Here is a 26241-nt window from a genome sequence, read left to right on the forward strand (position 1 = left end):
GCACTTATAAACTACTTGTTTTGTCATGCACTAGATTCTCCCATAACGACTGAAAGATCTGTATGTAAATTCTGGCTCCACTTCATCTGTGATGCTGTCAGAGGAGTCACATTGTAATTAAAAGCAAACACTGGTTTAATCAGCACAAGTTGAGCCATTTCATTTTGAAAAGTGAACAAAACGTAAAACAAAACAAACACTTGTACTTGTGCAGGGGAGTAGTTTGAGGGACCATGTGAACACATTAAAATAAAGCTCTGTGTTATTACATATCAGTTATGATAAATTACAAATATTTAAAACAACGCAGCTTCACTCTCGAGAACTTCTGCCGGGGTACTTTAAAGCATTAATATCTTATGTGGGAGCATAGAGACACCTAGATGATGAACGTTCTATATGAACCACCTGTGTGTTGCACATTGTAGTGTACAGTGCATGCATTAATACCACAATGCACGGAACTTTGACATGACTTACAGTACAGGGAGTCTGCATCCATGGCTCCCCATCAATCTGCATGGGGAGGGCTTTGGTGGTCCTGACAACGACAAACAAAAATCACTCTTAAAACATTATTCTTGACTTCTGTTATGTCATCCATCTAGATTGTTTCTATGTTGCTAGACGGTAAACAGTGTTCAAAAAGGCAGAATGTTGAATGGATGGGATAAAAGAAGGTGACTGTGGTCAGACAGTGATCAGTGGTTATGGTCAAGGGGTACTGACCTGATGGTGACCGAGGAGCACTGGGCCAGGCGTCTTCCTGCGCTCCTCAGGCCGATGTGGATCTGTCCCATCTCCATGGCTCCCTCCAGACCCACCACCTCCAACAGCTGGTCTGACGGGTCTACAGACACGGAGACATAAACACAGCTACACATAGAACTCACACCATCTCTCGACCATCCTGTTGATCTGAGCAATACAGTTTGAATGGATCCTAAGTCAAGCCATTGGTTAACTCGGGAATCCACGCACCTTGAGTAAGAAAAAGAAGAAGAAGGAGGAGAAGAAAGATGGCGAGAACAGGAGGGATAAAAGAGGCGAAAACGAGGCGTGCTTCATTTTCAAGGTGCACAGTTTGCCTTCCGTTCTCCAAAGTCTGAATATTCACTGTTGAAAGGAAAAAAGAAGAAGCAACAAGAACAACAACCAGCAGCCATAAACAAAACACCTATTAATTAGATTGCGCCGGCAATGGAAAGCAATCTTGTCTTCCTATAATTATTAATTTATTTTCTGTTTTGAAGTTATGAGCATTGATTTTGCCCCTGCTGGAAGCCCAGTGTCGCGCTGAGCCCATCTGTTTCAGTGGGCCTGTTACTCCTCCTGCTCTCAGACTACTCGTCCCGCCGCAAATTAAGCCCTGTTGGGAGTGCAGAGAGACACTAATTGAAACTAAGACCCATTTTAGGGACTTGGTGGGTATGGTAGAACAAACTAGCATGCTGTCATTGATCGTGCTGCTGTATGGTGCTGTTGCTAATGCTAGATTGCTGCTGCTAGAGCCAGGCTGATGTTCAGGGCTTCTAAGATGTTTGAGTGATGCCTTAGACACAGTATATAAATCAACCATATTTGTATTTCTATGGATGTTACTGTTGAGGGGTAGTGTCCATCTGTCACTATAGCAACAGGCTGGGTCGGCACCCTCTGTGTTAAAATGTGAATGGAGAGTTTGCCATGGTATGAGAGCTAAAAAAGAGAGTTTGTGTGCCTTCCGCACGTGTGTGCTTGTGTGTGAATACCTGTGTGTTCACACCTGTGTGTTTATGCCTGTGTGTGTGTGTGTGTGTGTGTGTGTGTGTGTGTGTGTATGCATGTGTGTGTGTATGACTTCGTGCCTGTGTGTGTGTGTGTGTGTGTGTGTGTGTGTGTGTGTGTGTGTGTGTGTGTGTGTGTGTGTGTGTGTGTGTGTGTGTGTGTGTGTGTGTGTGTGTGTGTGTGTGTGTGTGTGTGTGTGTGTGTGTGTGTGTATGCATGTGTATGACTTCGTGCCTGTGTGTGTGTGTACACAATGTGCTAGCCCCCTGACACTGGGTCCTCCAGCATGCCTTCTCACGTTAGCGCTGCTGGCTCACACAGCCCCTGGCTGACACGTATGATGGACAGCATCACCACGGCGACGGATAAACGTGTGGAACTTCCTGGTTGCCCGGGGCTACACACAGGTCATATAGTATACCCCAGAGTGCTTACTGTGGGCAAGGCCAGGAGCGTGCTCTGCTCTCAGCAACCAAGGTCAGGGCAGGGAGATCATCCTGCCCTGAGGTTTCATGAATTTGCCTATGTTTGAAAAGAACAAATGATTGGTATATGACTATCATAAACAGTGGTGGTTGTATTAGTATGAGGCTACTTCAGTTGTTTAAGTATAAACCGTTGGGGGACGGGTGGGAGACTAAGCTAACATTTGAAATTATTTGAAGATGATTTAGCAATTAAATTTTGTTAATATTTTTTTTTTAAACTTTTACCCCCTTTTTCTCCCCAATTTCGTGGTATCCAATTGTTAGTAGTTACTGTCTTGTCTCATCGCTGCGAAGGTCGAGAGCCATGCGTCCTCCGAAACACAACCCACACTGCTTCTTAACACAGCGCGCATCCAACCCAGAAGCCAGCCGCACCAATGTGCCGGAGGAAACACCGTACACCTAGCGACCTGGTCAGCGTGCACTACGCCCGGCCCGCCACAGGAGTTGCTAGTGCGGGATGAGACAAGGATATCCCTGCCAGGCAAACCCTCCCTAACCCGGACGACGCTGGGCCAATTGTGCGCCGCCCCATGGTTCCAATTGTGCGTCGCCCCATGAGTCTCTGGTGGCACAGCTAGCGATGCAGTGCCTTAGACCACTGCGCCACCCGGGAGGCCACATGATCATTTAGCTATTTGATATCGAACTGTATCCCCAAAAAAGTAAGTAAAATGATTTGAGAAAATATTGAATATGGCCTTTACTACTATAGCCCATAGAAATACATTGAATAACACATTCATGAATGGCAAAATAGACAGTAAAAAATATTTAACCCTGTATTTTTTGGGGCACAAAACTACTTCCATACTTCCATTCGTTTGACCTTCAGACGAGTCCCGTGACACTTGTGGGGGTCGTAGAGCAAAATATAGAACATCGCGTTCGCGAGAGTCTCCCTTTCCCATAGTGGTGTAATATTAGTTTTGTAGGCCAAACTGTTCGGGACGCTACAAACGTTTTCTTGAGAAGACCGGCTTGATTTTCGGCTTGTCTCATGGTCTGACAAACACTGCTGTAGCTCTGCCACCTTCCAAGGCCGACAAATGCGAATGAGGTGGATTGAGACGCAGCCCATGCAAAAAAACTGATATCTCTATCTTAAACTGACAGATTTTGATGGCGATTTTTTAAATTATGTTTCTTAGATTGAGGCACGGGTGAGTCAATAGACTCTTAAGGATTAATGAATGCGTGTATAATACGAGCTGACTGTTACAACCAGTGCAGTGCCCGTTTAATAATAGTGATGGATGCATAACTATAGCCTGGTCTGAAGTCTATAGTCATGGGAGAAAGAATAGACTCCAGTTTTCCCAGATTTGAAAAGAAAATCATGTGATCATCAGAAGCACTAGTTACACTTGTCAAATGAGAGAGACCGATTAAAGGTGTATTTTATTTCAAGTGATTTAAAACAATTTTTTTAAAGGACAACACTAGTGACACCAGCACTTCCGGACAGGTTTCTCTATCTCAAAGCCATGTAAATATATGGCTGGGCTCTCACTTATCTGTCTACTACATTCTGGCCAAGTGTTATTGGTTGAGAGTTGGTCATAGCGGAGAGGTTGTGTAACATATCATCAAGCGCTGTACTCTGAGAGAAGACCCACATTCACTCATCATGCAGTGTTTAAAAGGGCTAAAAGGTGGAGGGTGAAGTAGAAACATAGATCTTGCAAAAAATAAAAACTTGTTAGTGTTGAGCGATTAGTGATTTTTTTAAGGTCGGTTTGGTTCGATTAGTAAAAAATAATTGGTTTAGATTGCATTTACATTCAAATGATTTTAGAGCTTTTTAATAGAAATTCCAAAGCCAAAAACAGTGATCATTCAATCGCCAAAATATTCAAAATATTCCATTGTCTCGGTCAGGTCCAAACTGGGTAGACATCAATATAAACATAGAAATTTACTATGAAATAATACAATATTTCAGTTGTGTATATTACATTTTCATTCCTTAAAGTCATCATCTCATCTCTGCTTTGGCAGTAGAAGCCATACTGTACTGTCTGTAGTCATCCTATTTAGCTAGGCTAGCCTGCCTAAGTATGCTGCGAAGCTGTCTGAAGAAACCATTTTACTAGTTCTTCAAGGTAGATAAGGCATACATATCTCGCTCACTCGTAGTAGTGTTGTGTACATTCCTCTCTCATGTGGTCTATGCGGTCTCTGTGTATCTCACCTAATGCAGCAGGCATAAAGTATATCCATCTCTGTCTGAGCCAGAAAGAACAGGTGCAATAGATCATGGCCATTGTAGTTAATTACCACGTTTCTGCACTGAACTAGGTTAAATATTTGCTTAATGAAAACTACAACTCCCTTCAGCCCAGCGTCCCACTCTCATGAATAATTTGATTTCGCTCTAGGAAAACGGCACATTGGTCTCACAAAAAAACAGAACTAAATGGAATTAATGTAAATTAACTGATTAGTTGTTTAATAACTGGGGTGGGAAAAATACATTTTGGTTAATCGCTTAGCACTACAACTTGTCCTTTTCATACATCAACACCCCTTATCGTAGATAAATGGAAAATACAGTCATACAAATAATACAAATTTAGTGTTCAAAACAATCTGTTTTAAAAGAGGGGACCAAATAAAGACCAAATCATTCCTGTTCGCACGTCAACATCACTTATTTCAGATAGAAGACAAGACCGGGTCACAGAGATGTTACAGTGGCTTACGCACACAGCCAAGTCCTCTAATAGGCAGCCCACGCCTCATAATCTAGTTGTCACAGTGCAAGATTAGTCCCAGCATATCCTTGTCATTGTCAAATACCTGTCCAGGGCAGTCTCTACTCCACTGACAACATGCAGAGTGACAGAGAGGGAGTGGGTGAACGACGTTGAGACCACCTTTAGAATCTTCATGGTACATGTCTCAGGGCATCAGTCCCCCCCCCCCCTGTCCCCGTTCTAAATAATTCACCCATAGCCATTCCCTTCCACCTGAGGGGCTTGTCTCCTGGCGTCAACAGCGGGACGACTTAACAGTTCCAGAAAGGTCAGTCGTTTTTTCCCAGTTTGATCTGCACTTCGCACTCCGTGCTCTGGGTACGCGTACAGCCCACAGCCCCCATGGCCCCCAGCCCCACGGCCCCCCAGGCTAATGCACTCTGTGTTTACGGGCCCCTCTAATACGCCATTCTCTGATCTGACAAGTTGGGCCTCTCATCTTGAGCACACCTACAGCAAGGGCAACCAGCACTCACTCACTGGCCACTAAGTGCCTTTTCAGGTTCAGGCTGAGGGTTAGGATAAAACAAAAAAAATCCTTTGCACCAAATCGAATGATTTTTGGGTGAATTAATGGAAGGGAGGGACTACTGTAGTGTATCGACGGGGTGTGAATTGATCATCTCCGACCACCACTACCATCTTAACCCCCCTTGCCAAAGCTGTCATTTCTAGGGCTCTGTCCATTGCCTTTCTCCCAGTCTATAAGAGTAGAACTCAGTGAAATGGATGATGCCCTATGTTATTAGAAAGAACATGCATGATCCAAATGGGTGCATTCATCAGTGCTTGACTCGTATTGACTGAAATTAAAGAGCAGGGGGAATCTCCACTGTTTGCGAAGCACACTGGCAGATAATGGATTTGGTACTTTGATTTTAACTGAGGTGGATACATCCCAGAATATGTAGTCAATGGGTTGCCTATTATACAGTGCCGTGTACATCGCAGTGTTACTAATTCATGAAAACATCCTTGGTATGATTGTACATTTGACTGTGAGAAATTGTCACATGCCCAGTCTTGTATGATTTGACTTTCACTATACACTGTATGAATCTGATTTGGTTGATCTATGATCTAATCAAGCCTGGACATAATACACCAGCAAAACACTACCACGTACCACAGATGTAGAATCTTAATTTGATCACTCTTTTGTTGCTGAGAATCTTCCTGCGGTGCAGGGAAGGCAGATTAGTTTCGTGATTTACATAAATTCACTGAAAACCCGCACTAAAACACGGTTGTGTTAACAGTATTGCACTTTTCATGTGGCCTACTTTTGTCCAGCTAATAGCCTAACCACCAATCAAGCAACATTACGTACCAAACGTTTAAATCATGTTGCTATTATTTTGCTACAACAATGCTGGTCAAATTAAGATCCTATATCTGTACAATGCCCTTGCAATAAAATACTGTACACCTTCTAATACAAACACCTTGATCACAGCTACAGCGTCATTGTGCAAAATGGTACGCAGCATCATCTGGACATGTGTGCGACAAAAGTGTAACATTCACCATTAACTGTCAAGAGGTCTACGCATACAATTTGATGATATGTTTGATAAATCCAAAGCATCCACCTCACATAACTCACTGCAACTGCCTCTGCAATGGAATGCTGCAAAGCAAACGCAGCGTTCCATTGGAAATGAATGTACTTCTGGTGTACCAAAACGCGATGACGCTGTCGCTGTGATCAAGGTGTAAGGAGTAGCCCTAGTCAGCTGTGAATTGCACTTCCCTACATTATGCTGCTCTGTGTGAGGACAACCCTCTACATAGTATTGCCAATGAAGGTGATAAATGTGTGTTTACAGTAACTTAACCAGTGACTGAGGTGATCGTCCACAAACTAGACATGAGAAGACAATTTACCAGTTTACCGGCTGACCTTAACTCCTCCTAAACAATAATCTGTGTTAATTCATAGATTCTCATTGATGAGCTCCCATCTGACATATTTATGTGTTCAGTGCCCATAAAGGAGGCAGAATTCACACTGAGCTCCCTAAGTCTGCTCCTATTAGGCCAGGTTGTCCACTTCCGCCTACACAAGCCATTACCAGTCAAGTGACAGTGCGAAACAGTGACATTAAACCGCACCCCTTCATCCCAAACCAAATCTAAGCACTGTGATTCAACTTGTCATTGGTGAAATATTCATACCAGTGCCAGGGAAAACTTTGTCCCAAAGTTTGTCTCTGATCTGTCTAATGTGAGCTTGGACAAGGTCTTGCCTCTTAGTGTCACAGGTTATTAGGAGAAAGGGTCTTCTATGCTAAAAAATCTATACACAATATGGCAGCCAATCAGCCATTGAGTTGTAGCATTTCAAGCCTGGTGTTATCCTGTGTATGTTTGGTTGTAGTACTGATCTGTAAGAGGCATACCTGAATATGAGCAAGCCTTTGACATTTTAAAAGACCTTAAAGGACCTATGTAAAATACCCCATGTAAAATAAATGTGGCAATGTGAACAATGTTTCCTCAAAGTTGGAATTGCAATAAATACATTTCAAATTCACCAGTATCCATCATTACGATAGCTACCTTGGACAGCAAATTGAAGCTCTTTGGGGTCCAGCACTGTTGTCCTCTTATCCTGGGTCTTCTTCCCTCCCCGGCGGTTGCTCCGCCTTTTCCTGCTCTCACCCCACAGGTTGGAGCCGCCATGCATGCTGGGAATGTTTAAAATTGCGATGCCTTCCAAAGAGATGCTGTCTAGGTCCAGAGTGATGCCGTCGCACTTTACAAAGGATAAGGGTCAGGAAAGAAAGCGAGAGAGAGGGAAGAGGGAGGGAGCAAGAGCGAGAGAGAGAGAGAGGGATGACATCAAATCAATAATCAAAATGTTCCTCTTGAAACATTTGTGTAGCAATGAAATAACATTAAGTAGATCATGCTAATTATGCTTGAGCCAGAGCTTCTCAGTTAGGTGTTATCAAAACTTTACCACTCATCTGGCAGCCTTCACTGCTGAGTGATGATTAACAGTTTATGTCGAAGCCATTTGATCTTTGACAAGCTGGAAATGTCCACCAGAAGGGGACCTGCCACCAGCCATGACTCCTAACAACCTTATACTAGTACGGCATCCATATTAGGAATTCCCTCAGTTGCCAGCTGTATAATAACAGGCCACTTCTCTGTCCTCTCTCAGTGGAGTTTAAATACATGGCCTGTATTCCACACCAAACCTGCTCCCCTTCAGTACCATACTAAGTAGCCATCCACGGCTAATTAATGAAGACCTCTGCCACCGCTGATGGCTCTGAGGAGGGGGAGATGGATCGGCTAGACACCACCTTCATTATCCCTCAATATCACACACAGCAGGGCCGTGCCGGGATAATTACCTGTGTGTTGGGCTGAGGATCCGTTAGGGGAGTGGGAGGGGGAGAGGGGAGGCCTCCCTCCCTCCTCAACACTTCCAGACTGAAATTGGTACAAATGGAAGGCTATTTGTGGATCAGGAGGTGGCTGGTGCTCAGTGTCTTAAAATGGTGTGCACTAGATTAGAGGCATTATTCTCTCTCCCCGGGAGATGGTACCTAGGTGTTTGACTTTTTGCTTCTTGTTCTCACTGCATTGTGTCTGCTTTCAAAGACTCCATTTTGCTTGTTAACAGTAGGTGTTATTGTTGCAGAGACCAGTACAAGTGAGAGTAGTTTATGTAGTTTATGTTGAATTATTGCTTATTCATGCTATGACAAGTCATAGCATTAAATAGCATAAAAATACTTAGTCCCAATCTCCCAAAATTGAAAGCAGGCAGTTGTATTTACCTCAACCTCCAGAAAGTCGTGGAGCTTCTTGCATGTGGCCGAGAAGGTCTCGGAAGTGCCAAACTCAAAGTACCACAGCTTATTCTTTGTTCTGAAAAACAAGACAACAAGAAGTGTAAGGGGACTAGGAGGAAACAAAAATCTATCTCTTCCCACATCAAAATCTACTGCCATACAGTCAGCAATACAAAAAGTGGATGAAGCGATTTCCCTCTCTCTCCTCGCAATTCCTCTCTTTTAGTTAGTCTGCGTTTTATGGAATAGCTCTCTGTCTATAATAGCTTTAATTCATGTACAGTTTGTATTTAAATGTATTTATTTCAGACTTTTCACAATTGACTTGGAAGTATTCTCCACCATTGTGTATCAACAAAAAAATCTATAATAATAAAACATATTTTATTGTCACGTACACCCGAGAGGTGCAGTGAAATGTGTTGTTTTACAGCGTGAGCCATAGTAGTACGGCGCCCATGGAACTAATTAGGGTTAAAGGCCATGCTCAAGGGCACAGACAGATTTTTCACCTTGTTGGCTTGGGTATTCAAACCAGCAACCTTTCGGTTACTGGTCCAACACTAAAACCACTAGGCTACCTGCTGCCCTATAACCCGCTACAGTGAATACCATCCACTATTGTTTGAGAATTTAAAATACATTTGATATTGGATTTAAAACATATTCACAAAATCCAATCTCCAAAAACATACAACGTCATTCATTAATCATAATGTCTCACACACGCAGAAGCCCAAAGACTAACGTAAAGGCGATTAACCACTAGAGTATGTGGGGTGGGTACCTAGCATTAAAACACAGCAAGGGGTGAGAGAGGGTAATCTAACTGGCCCTTCAATTAACTGAGGACTGGGGTGCTGCTCCCCCGGGTTCCTAGGGACACATGATCCCAGAGCTAAGCCTGATGATCAATGACCCTGCTAGTTAGAGTCACCATCTGTCTTTATAACAGTGTGATACTTTGTATAGAGCCTATATGCTTTTACTTTACTGAGCCGGCTTGTATTTATTAAGCGTATCAGAGCAGGAGTGCAGATTTAGGATCAGGTCCCCGCTGTCCATTCATTACAATCTAAAAAGGTCAAACTGATCCTAGACCAACACTCCTACCCCGAGATGCTTTCTGAATACTGTCCCAGACTTTAATCTGAAGATTGGTGCAGAATGTAGGCTACACCTTAAGACAGAGCAAGCTGTAAAACAAAGCAAATGGAAACTCTGAAATACTCCACGTGGACCGATGAGTGAGAATTAATAACTGTAGGCCTAATACACAAAGGGAAATTATTATACAGAACAGAGAACAACAATATCTATGAAGACAGGATTTCTTATAGACTCTCCAGGTTTAAAAGGCCTACAAGGTGAATCAATATTACTAAACGCTCTGATAGCCTCAGTTTGGTCAGCAAAGATTACTTGTCTCAACTTATTGCACTCTGCCCATAGAGATGGTGAGCCTTGAAAGAGTCATAATAACTCACAGCTCATCCCCCTTTGAGCATGAATTAAGTGGGGGAAAGAAGATATCTATCAACATGTGTTAAGAAAGATGTTCAAACATCTTTCGCTTGGCAAAAACAGATGGAGCAGTCTTTGAATGAGGAATATTAGCTACTCTTTGTAGATTCTGTACTGTGCATGTAGTACACATTGGAGTTCAGTTTAATAAGTGAATTTAATGAGGCATTAATCAACCTCAGGAGGCTGAAGAAATCTGTCTTGTCACCTAAAAACCTCACAAACTTTTACAGATACACAACTGAGAGCATCCTGTCGGGCTGTATCACCGCCTGGTACGGCAACTGCGCCACCCACAACCGCACGGCTCTCCAGAGGGTGGTGCAGTCTGCACAACGCATCACCGAGTGCAAACTACCTGCCCTTCACCTACAGCACCCGGTGTCACAGGAAGGACAAAAAGATCATCAAGGACAACAACCACCCGAGCCACTGCCTGTTTCCCCGGCTACCATCCAGAAGGCGAGGTCAGTACAGGTGCATCAAAGCTGGGACCGAGAGACTGAAAAGCAGCTTCTATCTCAAGGCCATCATACTGTTAAACAGCCATCACTACCACAGAGAGGCTGCTGCCTACATACAGACTTGAAATCATTGGCCACTTTAATAAATGCAACACTAGTCACTTTAATAATGTTTACATATCTTGCATTACTCATCTCATATGTATATACTGTATTCTATACTATCTATTGCATCTTAGCCTATACCGCTCTGTCATTGCTCATCCATATATTTATATATTCTTATTCCATTCCATTCCTTATTCCATTAGGTATTTGTTGTGGAATTGTTAGATATTACTTGTTAGATATTGCTGCACTGTCGGAACTAGAAGCACAAGCATTTTGATACACTCGCAATAACATCTGCTAAACATGTGCATATGACCAATAACATTTGATTTGATGGCGGACTAAATGCTGCTCTAACATTCATAGCATCACATCCCATCCGTATAGAGACTGTTTATGAGCACCAATGTCTATTTACAGCTAAATGCTTGACTTTCTTTAGAGATTTCTTTGAAAGCACACCACACAGCCGACAGAAGATTTATCATCATGGGGCTTTCGCACGCGAGAGAAAAAAACAACCTTACCACAGTGCTGACATGCAGAACTGAAGACAATAAAAAATGGCCTTCTTTTCGCTGGAATCAAAAAGCCTTACAAGCGGGATGTATTAGTGTAAGCAGAGTAACAATCACTAAATTATTGATTTCCTCATTAGGAGTTTTGTCAGGGCCATTTAGCTGCTTTATAAATTAGCTTTCATTAGCCACTTGCAGGATAGCCCGGGCTCAATGTTGATTTATAATGTGCAAGATGGTCAATAGGTGCGGGAAGAGAGGAGTAAGGAGAGAGAGGGAGAGGGAGAGAGCGAGAGAGGGAAAAAGAGAGCAAAAGAGAGAGCGAAAGAGAGCGAGAGACAGTGGGGGAAGACATGGGGCGTGCTGAGAGGGCCTACTACACAATGACACATCTAGCATCTCTCAAACATCACTTCCAACAGCTGCCCTGGGCTCCATGTGCAACCCTCACCATAAATGTGTGTGCTTAGCAGACCTAACACAAGACCGGCTAAAGCAAATGCGCAATGTAGGCTATTTCAAATACTATTTGAAGCCAGGTCTGGTTCCTTCTCATGAGAGACTTGTCTATGGCAGCCGAGAACGAAAACACACAAGCACTCCTGTCGCAGACAAAACACAAATGCAGACATGAGCATCATTTGCAAACAAACAAATGTGGTGGCCTGTTCACGAGTCTATTAAAAAACAAAGCAACTTGTGGTGTGACTGAAACTAAACAATGTGCAGTCTTTACACCTGCAGTGAGCTGTTGGACAAATAATTTGCAGCACTCGCTGAGGTGAAATTGTTTTGGTTTGTTTTTGTTATTTTCAAGAGGCTCTCGCACATCTGAAGCACTGCGACCTTTAAGACACAGGGGAACTACCCAGGTTTCCAAGCAGCTGTATTATTTGGTTGCCAGGCGGAAAGTTTCTCTCTGTTTACATGAGAGGCAAACTCAAGAGGCTATTACTCTCCTCTGATGTACATTACCTTTTGTACAGTGCACCACTTATCACCACAGTAATAGGCTTAATACAGCATGTCTAAAACACATAACATACAGTACACACAGCACATACAGTTCAATATAACCAAAACCAAACACAGCACTTTCTAGACAGTCTCAAGTCGACTTTGTAGTAGTTAAAAATGGGAATAGATAGTTGACATCTGAATGTCCTGATTGTTCCCTCTACTTAATGTATGATGTCTAAAACACAAATTCACTCTTACAGTACAATATCAAGGTCATGTTTTACTGTAAACAAAACCAAAACACAGCACTTTGTCGTCCTCAAGTCTACTTAACGTAGTTAAAGAAGGGAATAGATCAAGTCAAAATCAACATATACTACTACAGCATTGTCTTCTGTCCAGTACAACATAACCAAAACCAAAACGCAGCACTTTGTCGTCTACAACTTCGTGTAGTAGTTAAACATTGGAACAAATAGAACTGATAGAGTCGACATCTGACTGTCCTGTCGATTCCCTCCACTTAACCTAACAAGAGAGCCATGGCAACAAATCACGGCCTTATCTCCCTGTTCATGAGATAATTAGGAGCATCCCATTGGCCCCATCGGATTCCCCTCCTTTATGTGCTGATAGACTGGCGCTCAGCACCATGATCTGAAACACAGCTGGAACAGGGAGAAGCTCCAGTGAGATGGCCATTGAGGATCAATGGAGAATCAACTGAAAATGATGATCTTCTGAACAGGTTGATGCTTTCAATGTGGGTCAAGAGATTTGACTTTGCAATAAAAGTGAATATAAAGGGGTTTCATTAACCAGAGTGTGTCCATAATATCATAACTCATAGTATATTGCAAATGTAAGTTCATTTTGAAGATCAGATAAACAAAGAAATGTACTTTTTTCCACCACTGAGTGCACGAGAGACAATTTGTAGCTACAACTGCATGTCAAAAGACAACACTGTCTCAGGTTTCACCAACCAGTGAAGCAAGCAGCTCCCTGCGCAGACTTAGCACAGAATTATGCCCCTGTTCTCTCCTCATCAGTCAACTCATCTACTTTATAAACCCCTGTCTCGTCACTCTATTAAAACGTCTCAAAGGCAAACAGGCTTCAGTGTAGCATGGCTAGGCTATCCCCAGGCCACAACACCATGTAATACTCTTCAATGCTCTTTCTACTGTCCACTGTTAGCATGAGGCACAGAGCCATTGATTTTTCCCTCTGACACTTAATCTAAGCCCCCATGATCTATGACCTTATTTTCACACTAATTTATTTTTGATCAGAGGTGATAAATATCACATTGACATAACCAACTCTTTGTGCATTGCATCAATGCACTGTTTTGTTTAACATGACACCACCCCGAGTGCTACAACTCTGACTGGCAGCTTGAGAAATGGCCTGTGTCGTGTTGTCTCCCCTTTCTTAAAGAGATATGCCAAATAAAACAGTACAATGAATGGGTTTGTTTGAACTACAAGCAAATGATCCCTGGGTGTATTTATAATATCAGTATCCTCCCAGCAAACCAATAGTGTTTGTCAAATTTCCCAGAACATTTGTTAAGTTGCAGCAAATGTTCTCATAACACAAAAACCGTCCAGTCTTGCGAATGATTATACAATGTTTGCATAAAACATTTGCCTGATGTTGCAAGATCGTTCCCAGAACACATTTAGTCTGTTCTTTAAAGGTTCCCAGAATGTTTCATTAGATTGTGGGAACGTTGTGGATATATGACAAGGTTCCCAAAACATTAAAACTGTCCAGTTGTGCTGACATTCAGATAATGTTTGTATCAGGGTGCACAAAAAATTCCTTTGATGTTGCAAGAACGTTGACAGAACATCGTTTCTAAGTTCTTTAAAGGTTCCCAGAACATTTCATTAGGTTATGGGAACAGGGTGGGTACAAGATATGCTCAGTTGTGATGACATTCAATGTTTAAGTTAGGTTGCACTCGACATTCCCTTAATGTTTTAAGAATGTTGACCGAACACCTGGTCCAACATTTTTAAAGGTTCCCAGAACATTTAATTAAGTTATGGGAGTTGTCTGGATGTTGCAAGAATATTCTTGTGATACTCACGTATTGTACTTAAAAGGTTGCACAGAACATACCCACAATGTTGCACAATGTTCCACAATTTCCAAATGAGTCTGTTTTTATAACTTTTATTTGTTTTAGGTTTAGCATACTATTCTATTGACGTTCACACAATATATATTTTACCTGGTCTTGGAGGTACCCTGAGGAAGACAGCTTGTCTGTCAAAACGTTGGTTATTCAATTACTGCGTCTGAGCTCCTAGAGGGTGTGGCTCTCCTTTTCTTTTTCTAGTGTTCTACTCCGCTAGCCAGCACCTCGTCTAAACATCTATGAGTTTCTTTCACCTCCAGATTAACATTGTCTTGGAAGCTCTCAGAACAGTTCAAGATCATTTCGAAAACGTTATGTTTAAGTTTGACCTAATATTACCACAACATTCTCAGCGTACATATTTCTAGTTCCTTGAAGCATAAGAAAGCAGATTGGAACACAGCCCAAATGATGTTTCTCTACAGATTTAATGGCAATTTGCATTTGAGGATTGTATTGTAGGCCAACTACAAGGTGATATAGACACACAGCATTTCATTTCATCCATGTAATTAAATGTTATCAAAAACATTTGAATGTTTTTGGGATGTTATCATCATAATGTTAATAAAACCCTACCTAGAACTTAAATGGGAATCTTAGCTAATGTTCTGGGAATGTTGATGGTTTCCTGGGATAGCTCGAATCATTTTATCTGAGTTTATAAAAAATTGTCCTTGTCGTTGGAACTTTTCTGTTACAAAGCTCAGCTCATACTATAAGGAGGGATCTTGTTTTGTTTTTTTGTCCAATATTGAAATACCAATATTTCTAGATTCATCACAATAAATGTACTGAAGTAACAGAATGGCGTGTAAGGGATATGGTCCTATCAATTGTTATAATACAGGGACTACAATAATCAGACACATAAAATCTATAAACTATCTATCTAATGTACATTATTTGCTGTCTGTTATCTGTCACCCTACACGTGAACATACTGCTGGTGGGAAGGTGTGAGAAGGGAACCGTGTAGCCAGCTGGTGGCTCTGCAGGGGCTATGGGGGACACAACAGGGACTAGGAGACTTTTGGAGAAGTGGTGGGGAGTCAATATGTGTGGCTGGGGTCTTGGACAGTAAGAGCTGCTGCTACAATGTGAGAAATCAGAGGGCATTGAGACTACTATCGGGCTTTCATCTTAGAAAAAAGGTTTCCAAAAGGGTTCTTCGGCTATCCTTCGGCTGGTTTTAGGTAGAACCCTTTTTGGTTCCATGTATCACCCTCTGTGGAAACGGTTCCACATGGAAGCCCAAAGGGTGATATCTGGAACCCAAAAGGGTGATATCTGGAATCCAAAAGGATTCTACAACTTTTGTTTCCAAGCCTGTATAGAGGTATCATATTAAATATTACATACCAACCAGTTAGAATTAGAGTCTATGGGATTTACTGAACAAGACTGGTGGCTCACTTCTGAGGTCCAGTGTGTGTGTGTGTGTCCATTCATTAGTGAGTGTGTGCGTTTGTTCATTTTTGTGTGTACAGTATATGTATGCGCATGTGTGTGACTGTGTGTACATTCACGCTGGGTCGGGGACAGAGCCACAGGTGAGATCTCTCTAAATTACACTCACAAGTGGCCATTAATTATAGATGACATCCTGGTCAGACAAACGATTTCATCCTCAAATGAGGTCTGAGGGCGGCCCCTGCCCGGGTCCACAGGGGCCCTGTGGGGAAGCGGTTTGGGAGTGTGTGTGGCAGTGTGTGAGTGGATCCAGTGGGCCCTGCGCGCACGGCAGGCTTTGATGAACACACTCATTATGCTAAAGAGCGCTCCATGCCTGGGCTTCCCTGTGCCTCCAGGAAAGGTTAACGCCAGAGTGGTTCAACAGAACAGCCACAGGCTACACGAGGGAGAGTGGTAATATAACCCGTGCTTAAGACAGTAGTAGTAATAGTAATAGACTGCCATACATCAAATACAATACCTCAGGCTTAGAACACAGGCCTGTGTTGGTGGCCATTGAACTGTTGCTAACAGGTTATTGAAATTGGCTGAAAGTGTAACTGTTTTTGAGCGTACAAAGGCAAAAAAGACGAGAAAATCTCTACCTGGCTATAAATCACGTATTTTTCTTTCTTTCCATCCATTCCCCCCCCCCCCCCCTCCCTTTCTCTCTCTCTTTCTGAGGCAGAGATTAGTGTGTAATTACATGGGAGATCAGTAACAAAGAGAGATAGAAAAAGGAGCAGTATATTTTAACTAGGCAGAGGGAGGTAGTGTGTGGCGTCGTCACGGGTCGACTGATTGTCTTACTTTTAATCCTCGACCTCATTATCACCTCTTGGTCAGGCTGCAGTCAGTAAATGAATCTATCTGCCGACGTGTCAAATCTTCACACATTCTCCCTCATAACCGCCCAGAGGTGCCAATACAGAGTGGGAGTCACCCCCGGCCCGGCCCCAGCATTCATTACATTCATCAACCAAATCCCCTCGTTTCATAATTTAAAACACAATATGCCATTATTTTGTTGCTAATTAAACCTGATCAAATATGTATGTCTTCTTTAAGGTCAACCCGATGACAAATGTAATTGATATCCTCTGAAGAAAGAGAGAAAGACTGAGAGAAAGAGAGTAGTGCAGTCTCTGTTGTGATTTCGATGGGGGAGGAAGGGAGGAATGGAGTGGGAGGATGCTTCTTCCATTCATTGTAACTTAGTAGCCTCTCATGCCAGGCCTGATGGCTGCTGAAAGACAGTACTACAGTAACTGAGAGATGGTGAATATATCTGATTTGGAAGAGTCATACATGTATGTGCAGTTCAACTGTGACATGTGGGAATGTGTGTCAGGCTGTGTTTTTGAGTTGCGACTGCTGTGAACTTTTCATGTGTCTTGGTGTTGGCTTTACACAGGCCCAAATGTTCTATCCTGTACAGACAGTGTTCTCTGCCTTACACCCACTATTGAACACTGTTCATACACTCGGAAGGAAATGGCTCCATGATAAGTTGCATTCTACTTGCAATGGACATGAGCCCCTTGGACAAATCCAACAAAATATATGCTACCTTGAAAAACTATAATCATGCATTATTCAATTGGCAAGGATAGTGTGTAATAGAGAGATCCTAAACCCATTCCCTCCTGTAAATTATTCATTGAATTCAAATAACAGATGGTACAATTTTCTTTAAATATCTCAATCATTTTTCACATGGGCTTAAAAATGGTATAAAACAATATCTTTGATGTCTTTGTATACATGTTTTTTTTGTTCCTGTGTATTCATATATATAGCCATATAGTGTTATTGATTGATATTAACAGTTTGGGAATTGAGATTTAACCCAATGATTTAAAAAAATATGCAGTGTGGCTAAACCTGTACCTTCAATGTATGGCTACACTAGCATTGGAATATGCCTAAAAACACACATACTGGAGAGAAAAAAAACACAAAACTGCAATACAAGGAAAATTTGAGTACTCTCCCATATATCATTTTGCACTGCAGCAACCCTTGCAGATCACGTAGCCTAAACGAACCTGTGGATAATAGTTTGCTAAATGTTGAACTAAAGTCAGAGTAAATATGATAAATGAATACGAATGGGATTATTAGGAGACTGTGTGTCATCACTCCGACAGATACATGATGTCAAACTACCCAAGCAAATTCAATTACCCACGCCATTACTCCTTACTGCTAGTGGAGATGTATTGGTCATGTTAAATATTGATGGGAACATAGATGCCACATTTGCTCATCTCCAACGGTGAACACATCTATTTAATGTAATCACAGATGCTAAATATGAGGCATGTCCATTTACTGCATCAAGTGACTACTGAAGAAAAGAAGAAGAAAGAGTCTATTGCAATATGAGGCTTCCAGCCATGTTTTTTAAAGGACCAATAGAGCTTTTTTCCCTGTATAGAGCTTTCTGACTTGGTGAGTATTTCTGTTCACAGGTGTCACACTACCAGAGGTTTTGAATGCCACTTTTTTTTCCCATATTGCTAAATGAATGATCCACTTCAGAACTATCCCTAGTATGTTTTAGCTGTATACATTGGTCAATCAAACAATCTAAAAGTCCCCCTGTACCAATGCAAAATCCGCTTGGCTCCTAAATATATTTGTGGTAAACAAAATAAATTCAGTAAGATATGGGCTAAAGTATGAGGAAAGAGAGAGGAGATACCAGAGCTAACCATATACCAGTTAGAAGTGGCAGCTTCACAGGTGCTGACAGTCAACAGGGAGAGAGGAGTTAACATGCAGTGTTGGTGAAGTGTTGGTTAAAACCCAACAACACATACCTGCTGTTAAAGCGTTCAGGGTGTCTCTCCCTCATCATGTGGAACCGATGTGCAATGGAAGCATCCTAAATAAGGGAGAGAAAATAACATGGATTCAGCAATGACTTTGATTTTTATACTAATTTATACAGTGGAAAAGGCCTATTAACCAATGACTGTATAAATAAGGGGTATACGTACATTACCAGTCAAAAGTTTGGACACACCTACTCATTCCATTTTTTTGTAATTTATTTGTAAAAAAATATGTTTTGGTTGCTACATGATTCCATATGTGTTATTTCATAGTTTTGATGTCTTCACTATTATTCAACAATGTAGAAAATAGTACAAATAAAGAAAAACCCTGGAATGAGTAGGTGTGTCCAAACTTTTGACTGGTACTGTATATTAGGGGTATAAAACAATACAAATATTTTCATTTTGTAATAAGCTACAAGACTAAAAGAGTTTACATTTACATGTGGGATATTGTTATTTAAATTAATTAATTTATGAGATACAAAGATGTCGCAAAATATAGACAAGATGTTGGTACTAAAATCAATACGATGGCTTTTTAACACCAATTAAAGTCAACTTCTTCCCCTCTGGTGATAAGCATCTCAGCCAACTTTCTATTGCACCCAAAAAACGACACATATGCCCGATGCATATTGATATGCCTAAACAGAACCAGGGTGTTTTTGAATTCCTGGCCAACTGGAAGGCGGGTGGTGGTTGAGGTTTGAGCCAGGGATGAGGGTATTGACAGAGAGCTTGACGAACAGCACGCCGTCTTTCCACACAGGCTAATTAATTAAACACACATTGCTAGTAATCACAGCTCCCAACGTACAGGATGCTGCCGGCTCCCGTGGCAACCAACTTGTTCTCTCTCTCTCTCTCTCTCTCTCTCTCTCTCTCTCTCTCTCTCTCTCTCTCGCTCTCGCTCTCTCTCTCACTCTTTCTCTGACCCGGGACTAGAAGTGCACCACATTGGTAGACTCACTGGTAGTGTTGGGTGTGTGTGTGTGTGTGTGTGTGTGTGTGTGTGTGTGTGTGTGTGTGTGTGTGTGTGTGTGTGTGTGTGTGTGTGTGTGTGTGTATTTGCATGCAGGCATGTGTGATGATAATGACAGACTGAGATTGACAGCTACTCTATTAATCAAGAGAATCTAAGGAAAGAAAATCTGTGCCTGTTTGTTGAAAATTCTGTGTATTCTATGAAATGCTACCAAAAAAGTAGACTACCCTTGGGCCATTTGAAGATGAAACCTCACTAGAATTTACCATGGTCTTTGTGAGTCACGATGATTGCCAAGTAAAAACAACTGACGAATAGTCTTCAACCACAAAAAGGGGGGAAAACTTCAGGAAACTTTTCGGGTTTGTTCCTATCCCCCCACTTGAGCAATCTGTTTTGACCCGCTCCATGTTGAGTGGCTCTATTGAAACGCCAGCCACAGGGATGACCCCCTGCTAGCTCTCAGTACAACATGTAGGAGAAACCAAAAAAATCAATGCCGTTTTCTTGATGTCTTTTCAAGACGCTGTTAAATAAAGACCAAAGAATTTCCAAGATCCCCGCAGACTCTATTTATCTTCAACATGAGCCAGAAAAGGTGAGATGATGGATATATCTGAAAGATTGGAACTTGATTTTCTTACAAACAGGACAATAACTGAAAACAAGAGAGTGCAAGGAAGGAGGAGTTGTTTCCCTTTTGGTTTGAAATCTGTGAAAATATACTGCAGCTCAGAAACCAGTGAGCAACCACTTCAAGTAACCTCCAAATTGAAGAAGGTACACTATAACCTTGTATACAATACGTCAAATCAAAGCAAATTTTATTGGTCGCGTACACATATTTTGCAGATGTTATCGTGGGTGTAGCGAAACGCTTATGTTCCTAGCTCCAACAGTCCAGTAATACCTAGAAATACAAAACAATACACGCTAATCCAAAAAAATCGAATAAAGGAATTAAGAAATATATAAATATTAGAACGAGCAATGTCAGAGTTCGGTGTGTATATACATTGGTGTGTATAGACATTATGGACAGTATATGAATGGAAAATGTGTTTACGGTAGTAGTTATATAGGATGAACCTTGACTAGAATATAGTATATACATAAGAAGTGGGTAAAACAGTATGTAAACATTATTAAAGTGACCAGTGTTCAATGACTATGTACATATTGCAGCAGCCTTGAGTACCGGGTGTTAGCCGGCTAGTAACAGTGACTAAAGTTCAGGGCAGGGTACTGGGCGGAGGCCAGCTAGTAGTGACTATTTAACAGTCTGATGGCCTGCAGATAGAAGCTGTTTCTCTGTCCCAGCTTTGATACACTTGTACTGTCTCCGCCTTCTAGATAGTAGCAGGGTGAACAGGCCGTGGCTCGGCTGGCTGAGGTCCTTGATGATCTTCTTGGCCTTCCTGTGACACCAGGTGCTGTAGATGACCTGGAGGGCAGGCAGCATGCCCCCGGTGATGTGTTGGGCTGACCACAGCACCCTCTGGAAAGCCCTGCAGTCCCGGATGGTGCCGTTGCCATACCAGGCGGTGATACGGCACAACAGAATGCTCTCAATGGTGCATCTGTAGAAGTTCCTATCCTTCCTGTAGAAGTTCCCGTCAGTCTCTAACTGTAACTAGATGGACTGCTACTGCAACTACATTCCACTAAAGCTACTTTGTCCCTTAGGGCCAATGTAATGTATCGCAAGGTCATATGTACAATAAGAGGACATTAACAGTAGATCATCTGAGCTGATGATACAAACATCTTCAACCTCAATCCCCAAACAGCAGTAGGACAAGGAAGTCTCACTCTCACGCTCCCTCTCACTCATCTTGGGGACGCCTTCAAATAATTACCATTGTAAAACTCTGGCACCCAAATTAATACAGGACATGTGTAATGTAATGTGCCCTCATAGCTCAAAGTTTAGTCCAATTATGAGTGGTGCTCAGGCAGCTGATGACTCTCCTTCACGGGGAGAGTAATGACTTTGACATGCGAGCCTGGGTCATTAGATGAACTGACTGCATCATCTTAGGACCTCCTCTGTGATTAGGTCTGTTCCTCAGCACACTAAGCCCTGATTGAGATCATTACACTTCACGTCACTTTTAACGTCCTCATAAAGGGATGGCACCATTAATTCCATTCAACTGGACGGAATGGCTGGATTGGAAGGATAGGAAACAGGAGGTGTGCTAAAATAGTTGACGATGTGGTCGGATGATGGTCTATTGGGAAGATTTTATGACTTGGCGTTTGGTGTAAATCTTGTAAAAATGGAAGAGGAAGTTGTAGGTGATCCTGGTACTTTGTGAAGTTCGACAGGGATGGTGGGTTTAAAATACGTTTTGAAATATACTCTCCCCATCCAACACTGTTACCCGTTCATTCACCAACCCCTGGGCTTGTGCAAGTTCAAACAGACGCCTATCGGTTTGTGCAAAGCCCCAGCCACCTTCAACGCCTGATGCAATGGCAGGTTGATGCTTATTGTCATGAATCTGAAATTAGCGATTTCCGCTGGATGGGCCAGCTGCAAAAATGGCAATATTGTAAAAATTCAGGAAAACAAAAATTATATTTTTGGTCTTAATTTAAGGTTAGGTTTAAAATCTAATTTTATGACTTGGTGGCTGTGCCAGCTGGTAACCATTCTGCAGAGCTGACTTCAGTGCAATAACAACAATAAATGCCAACCTGTGATGCAATGCTTAGAATTTTTAAGATGAAAAAAGATGTGCACTCTGCACATGAAATGTTTGAAATCCAAGAATAAGATGCTTATGATTACACTTTTCTGTGGCTCGACAGTGAAACCTTTTGGTTGCTACTGATCCTCAGAGTTTGACTCTACAGAAATGTCATTACAGAAACAATCTTTCTTCATCTGCATAATCTCTGAGGTAATTATTAGCTTGACTTGTTTTGTAATCTTTATTGTATTCAGTGTTTCTTTCCAATGGAAAGCAAGATTTGATGTGAAATGTGACACAAAATATATCACACTCAATTCCATCGAGAGCTCAGAATCTTCCTAATCCTGGGCAAACAACTTCATTTGTCAACACGTTCGTTAGATACTAATCCCACTGTTAGAAGGCCATGAAAATAGTGTTATAACAATGAAGTCTATTGGTTGCAATGGCTTAAAGTAATACTTCTGCTAAGGCTGCTATCCTTCTTTGGTTGAAGGGTATTGCAATATCTGTACATACATTCAGAAAACATGTTTTGCCTCAAGCCACGACGAATATTGAGGAATTATGAGAGAAATTATCTTTATTTATTCCAATGCTTACAACCCCTTCGTCTGTTAAGTGGACCTACCTTCGTCAATACGGGACAAAGCCAAGGTATTTGACTAACATTTCTAAGGACATGCATCCCTCATTTCCCCGTCATGTTCGAATGTCACAACACCAAGATGCCACCGTCTCCCAACCTGCAAATGTCAATTACCGTATTTCCCCTGACATTTATCAGTAATGACCCACACGAGCTGGGTGTAATCAGTGTCATTATGTTGAAGATGGACAGAGACTCTGCTGTTGATGAGTTTAAAGGTGCGTAGCACCACGCAGACGCACAAAATACAACATATTCTTCAATCAGAGGTGGTTGAAGCTTTAACACATCTCAATAAAGGCTTATTAACTAGCATTTGATCAAAATGAGTAAGATTACGCAGAAGAACATATGACTATGTTGCTGCTTTAAATTCGGTATACAGTATTTATCCAATTGAGGCCTTTATATAGATTATTCGATTGAAATGGATGATCCACGATAAGCATGAAGCTGTCAGTCATGTTGTTTTAGGTGAGAGCCTTAGATTAAACACGGCCCTCTCCTATTGACTAGTCCAGGTTGTTGACCCACTGTTCTTGCTGAAAGGGATAGATCATTTTAGATATGTGTTTACTTATCTTGAAAGCCGTCTATGGACAAGGAGTGACTGCAATCCACACTTTCGTTTTGTTAAAATAGCCACTGCCAAGATGTGCTAATATTAGGAAACAAATATTTAAAATCGCTGAACTATGCCTTTAATGTGACATATGCTCTGCATATTAGTGTAAGTAACTCACCACCCCAATAGAGAAATAGTTGTTGACGATGCTGTAAGGCACAGGGTCTCCCCTCTCTTCTTTGTCCGTGGGTGTGACGCTAATCTTCCAGCGGTCCAACATCACCTCAGAGCTGTTCTCTATGCCCCTCAGGATGTTCAGAATGCTCTCTCCCTCATAACCTAATACACAAACAACATATAGGATAGCTTATGTTGTAGATAATACCCCAGAACATAAGCTAAAACACATTATAGTATAGGCCATAAGTATTTTAATATAACATTATTCTCTGTCATTTTAGCTATTCTAACTATTTATGCCTACTGATTTATTCCTACATGAAAACATAGGTAACATTTACAGTCAAAGGAGAAAATGAATGTATGGTCAAATCTAAATTCAATATCATGAATCATGTAATTGGACAAAAAAATGAGGCCACAGATTTATGTTTCTCTCATTTAAAAAGGAATAATATAATTCATAAAAAAAATTGCTATTAAAAATTGCTATTGCATCAGTAAATTGCTATTAAACATACCTCCTCCCCATCGCAGACACCTTGCCAGGTCATTTCCTGTTCCAAGGGGAAGTACACACACAGGGGGGTTCCTGTCCAGGTTGGCCTTATCTACACAAGAGGAACAACAAAAACATCATACTGTATTATTATTACTATGCCATTGAGCAGACGCTTTTATCCAGAGCAACTTACAGTCATGCAGGGCTCCCGAATGGCACAGCAGTCTAAGGCACTGCATCTCAGTGGTAGAGGCATCACTAAGATGTGACCCTGGTTTGATTCAAGGCCGTATCACAACCGGCCATTGGGAGTCCAATGTAACCTTTACTTGACTAGGCAAGTCAGTTGAGAACAAATTCTTATTTACAATGACGGCCTACACTGGCCAAACCCTAACACGGACGATGCTGGGCCAATTGTGCGCCGCCCTACGGGGCGCAGTGGTCTAAGGCACTGCGGTCTAAGGCACCTGCCAAACTTGGACAACATTGGGCCAATCCCCCCTATGGGACTCCCAATCACGGCCGGTTGTGATACACCCTGGATTCGAACCAGGGTGTCTGTAGTGACACCTCAAGCACAGAGATGCAGTGCCTTAGACCGCTGCTCCATTCGGGAGCCCTGCATGACTGTAAGTTCAAAAGGTATGTTTAGATCGCTGCGCCCCATAGGGCGGCGCACAATTGGCCCAGCGTTGTCCGGGTTAGGGTTTGGCCGGGGTAGGCCGTCACTGTAAATACGAATTCGTTCTTAACTGACTTGCCTAGTTAAATAAAGGTTCTATAAAATTGCAAGCTCCCTGCTCTACCAACTGAGCTACAGAGGACCTCACCCCCACATTCTGACCACAACAACAAAACTGAACACGAATCCACTTTAACATACTGTATATATTTTTTATTTAACTTTGATTTGCCCAGGTCTCTGAGTAAAGAAATAAAAAATCCCATTCAGTGCAGCATGGTTATCTGACCATCACTCAAATCTAAACTCTGACATCTGTGCAACAACAGATAGACCTTGACTCGACGTGAATGTCCAGTCTCACAGGCTATTTCAGGAGTAGCATTCATTCTGTCCATGTTATTACTTCTCTTTGTTTTGATGGATAAAAAATTGAGGCAATTTTTTAAGGCAGAACCAGGAATAAGTCTTCAAGAAAAAATTGACTTCAGGCAGGCTGTTTCTCAAACGACGACTAATATGCCGATTTTGAACTCACATAATCATCCTGTTTTTACCTCCCTTGAACACGCAGGCTTGGACGTAATGAAAATGTTCATATACAAATCATAAAAGTATATTTGATGTTTTCTTGCAAAATAACAAGAGCACTGTTTATTCCACCAAAGTAATACAAAATAATAATAATTGAAACGCACAAAAAATGTCACTGTATGGCATAAATGTACAGGTTTTGAAGAAAGCACAATGAAATGTTACGGAAAGGGGAAAACTGTTATAATGCAAAAGTTATGTTATATTTAGAATCTAAATGCAATTTTTTATTATAAAATTGTGAGGACCAAATTCATACTTAGGCCTAGTTCCATTCATCCCACTAGTATAATCACTAGTATATACCAGGATGTATTCACCAGTCTGTTCACCAATGTAGCACTGGTGTGGCAGTGGAAGTGCACACTCACCTATGAAATCCAGAATCCAACCGACTGTCCCATCCCCACCACAAGCTAACACTCTGAAATCTGGAACCTCTCGGAAGAAATTCAACCTTGAACACAACAAAAAAATCATATACACAATATTAATCATGTAATGCAGGAAATAATCCCCTTTT

General features: G+C 41.7%; 1 protein-coding gene across 2 annotated transcripts in view; it reads right to left on the reverse strand.

The window, feature by feature from the left end:
• LOC139573788 (diacylglycerol kinase beta-like) overlaps nucleotides 1-26241 on the reverse strand; it is a 53704-nt gene that overhangs the window by 4001 nt on the left and 23462 nt on the right. For both annotated transcript variants that reach the window (XM_071397652.1, XM_071397651.1), the window contains exons 17-24: nucleotides 26090-26175; nucleotides 24459-24548; nucleotides 23936-24096; nucleotides 18836-18900; nucleotides 8812-8902; nucleotides 7577-7772; nucleotides 730-850; nucleotides 481-541 (exon numbers count right to left, since the gene is read on the reverse strand). In XM_071397652.1, coding sequence (XP_071253753.1) covers nucleotides 481-541; nucleotides 730-850; nucleotides 7577-7772; nucleotides 8812-8902; nucleotides 18836-18900; nucleotides 23936-24096; nucleotides 24459-24548; nucleotides 26090-26175 — 871 coding nt within the window. The remainder of the gene's footprint in view (nucleotides 1-480; nucleotides 542-729; nucleotides 851-7576; nucleotides 7773-8811; nucleotides 8903-18835; nucleotides 18901-23935; nucleotides 24097-24458; nucleotides 24549-26089; nucleotides 26176-26241) is intronic.

The sequence above is a fragment of the Salvelinus alpinus genome, chromosome 4, assembly GCF_045679555.1.
Source record: "Salvelinus alpinus chromosome 4, SLU_Salpinus.1, whole genome shotgun sequence".
In the NCBI taxonomy this organism is placed as follows: domain Eukaryota; kingdom Metazoa; phylum Chordata; class Actinopteri; order Salmoniformes; family Salmonidae; genus Salvelinus; species Salvelinus alpinus.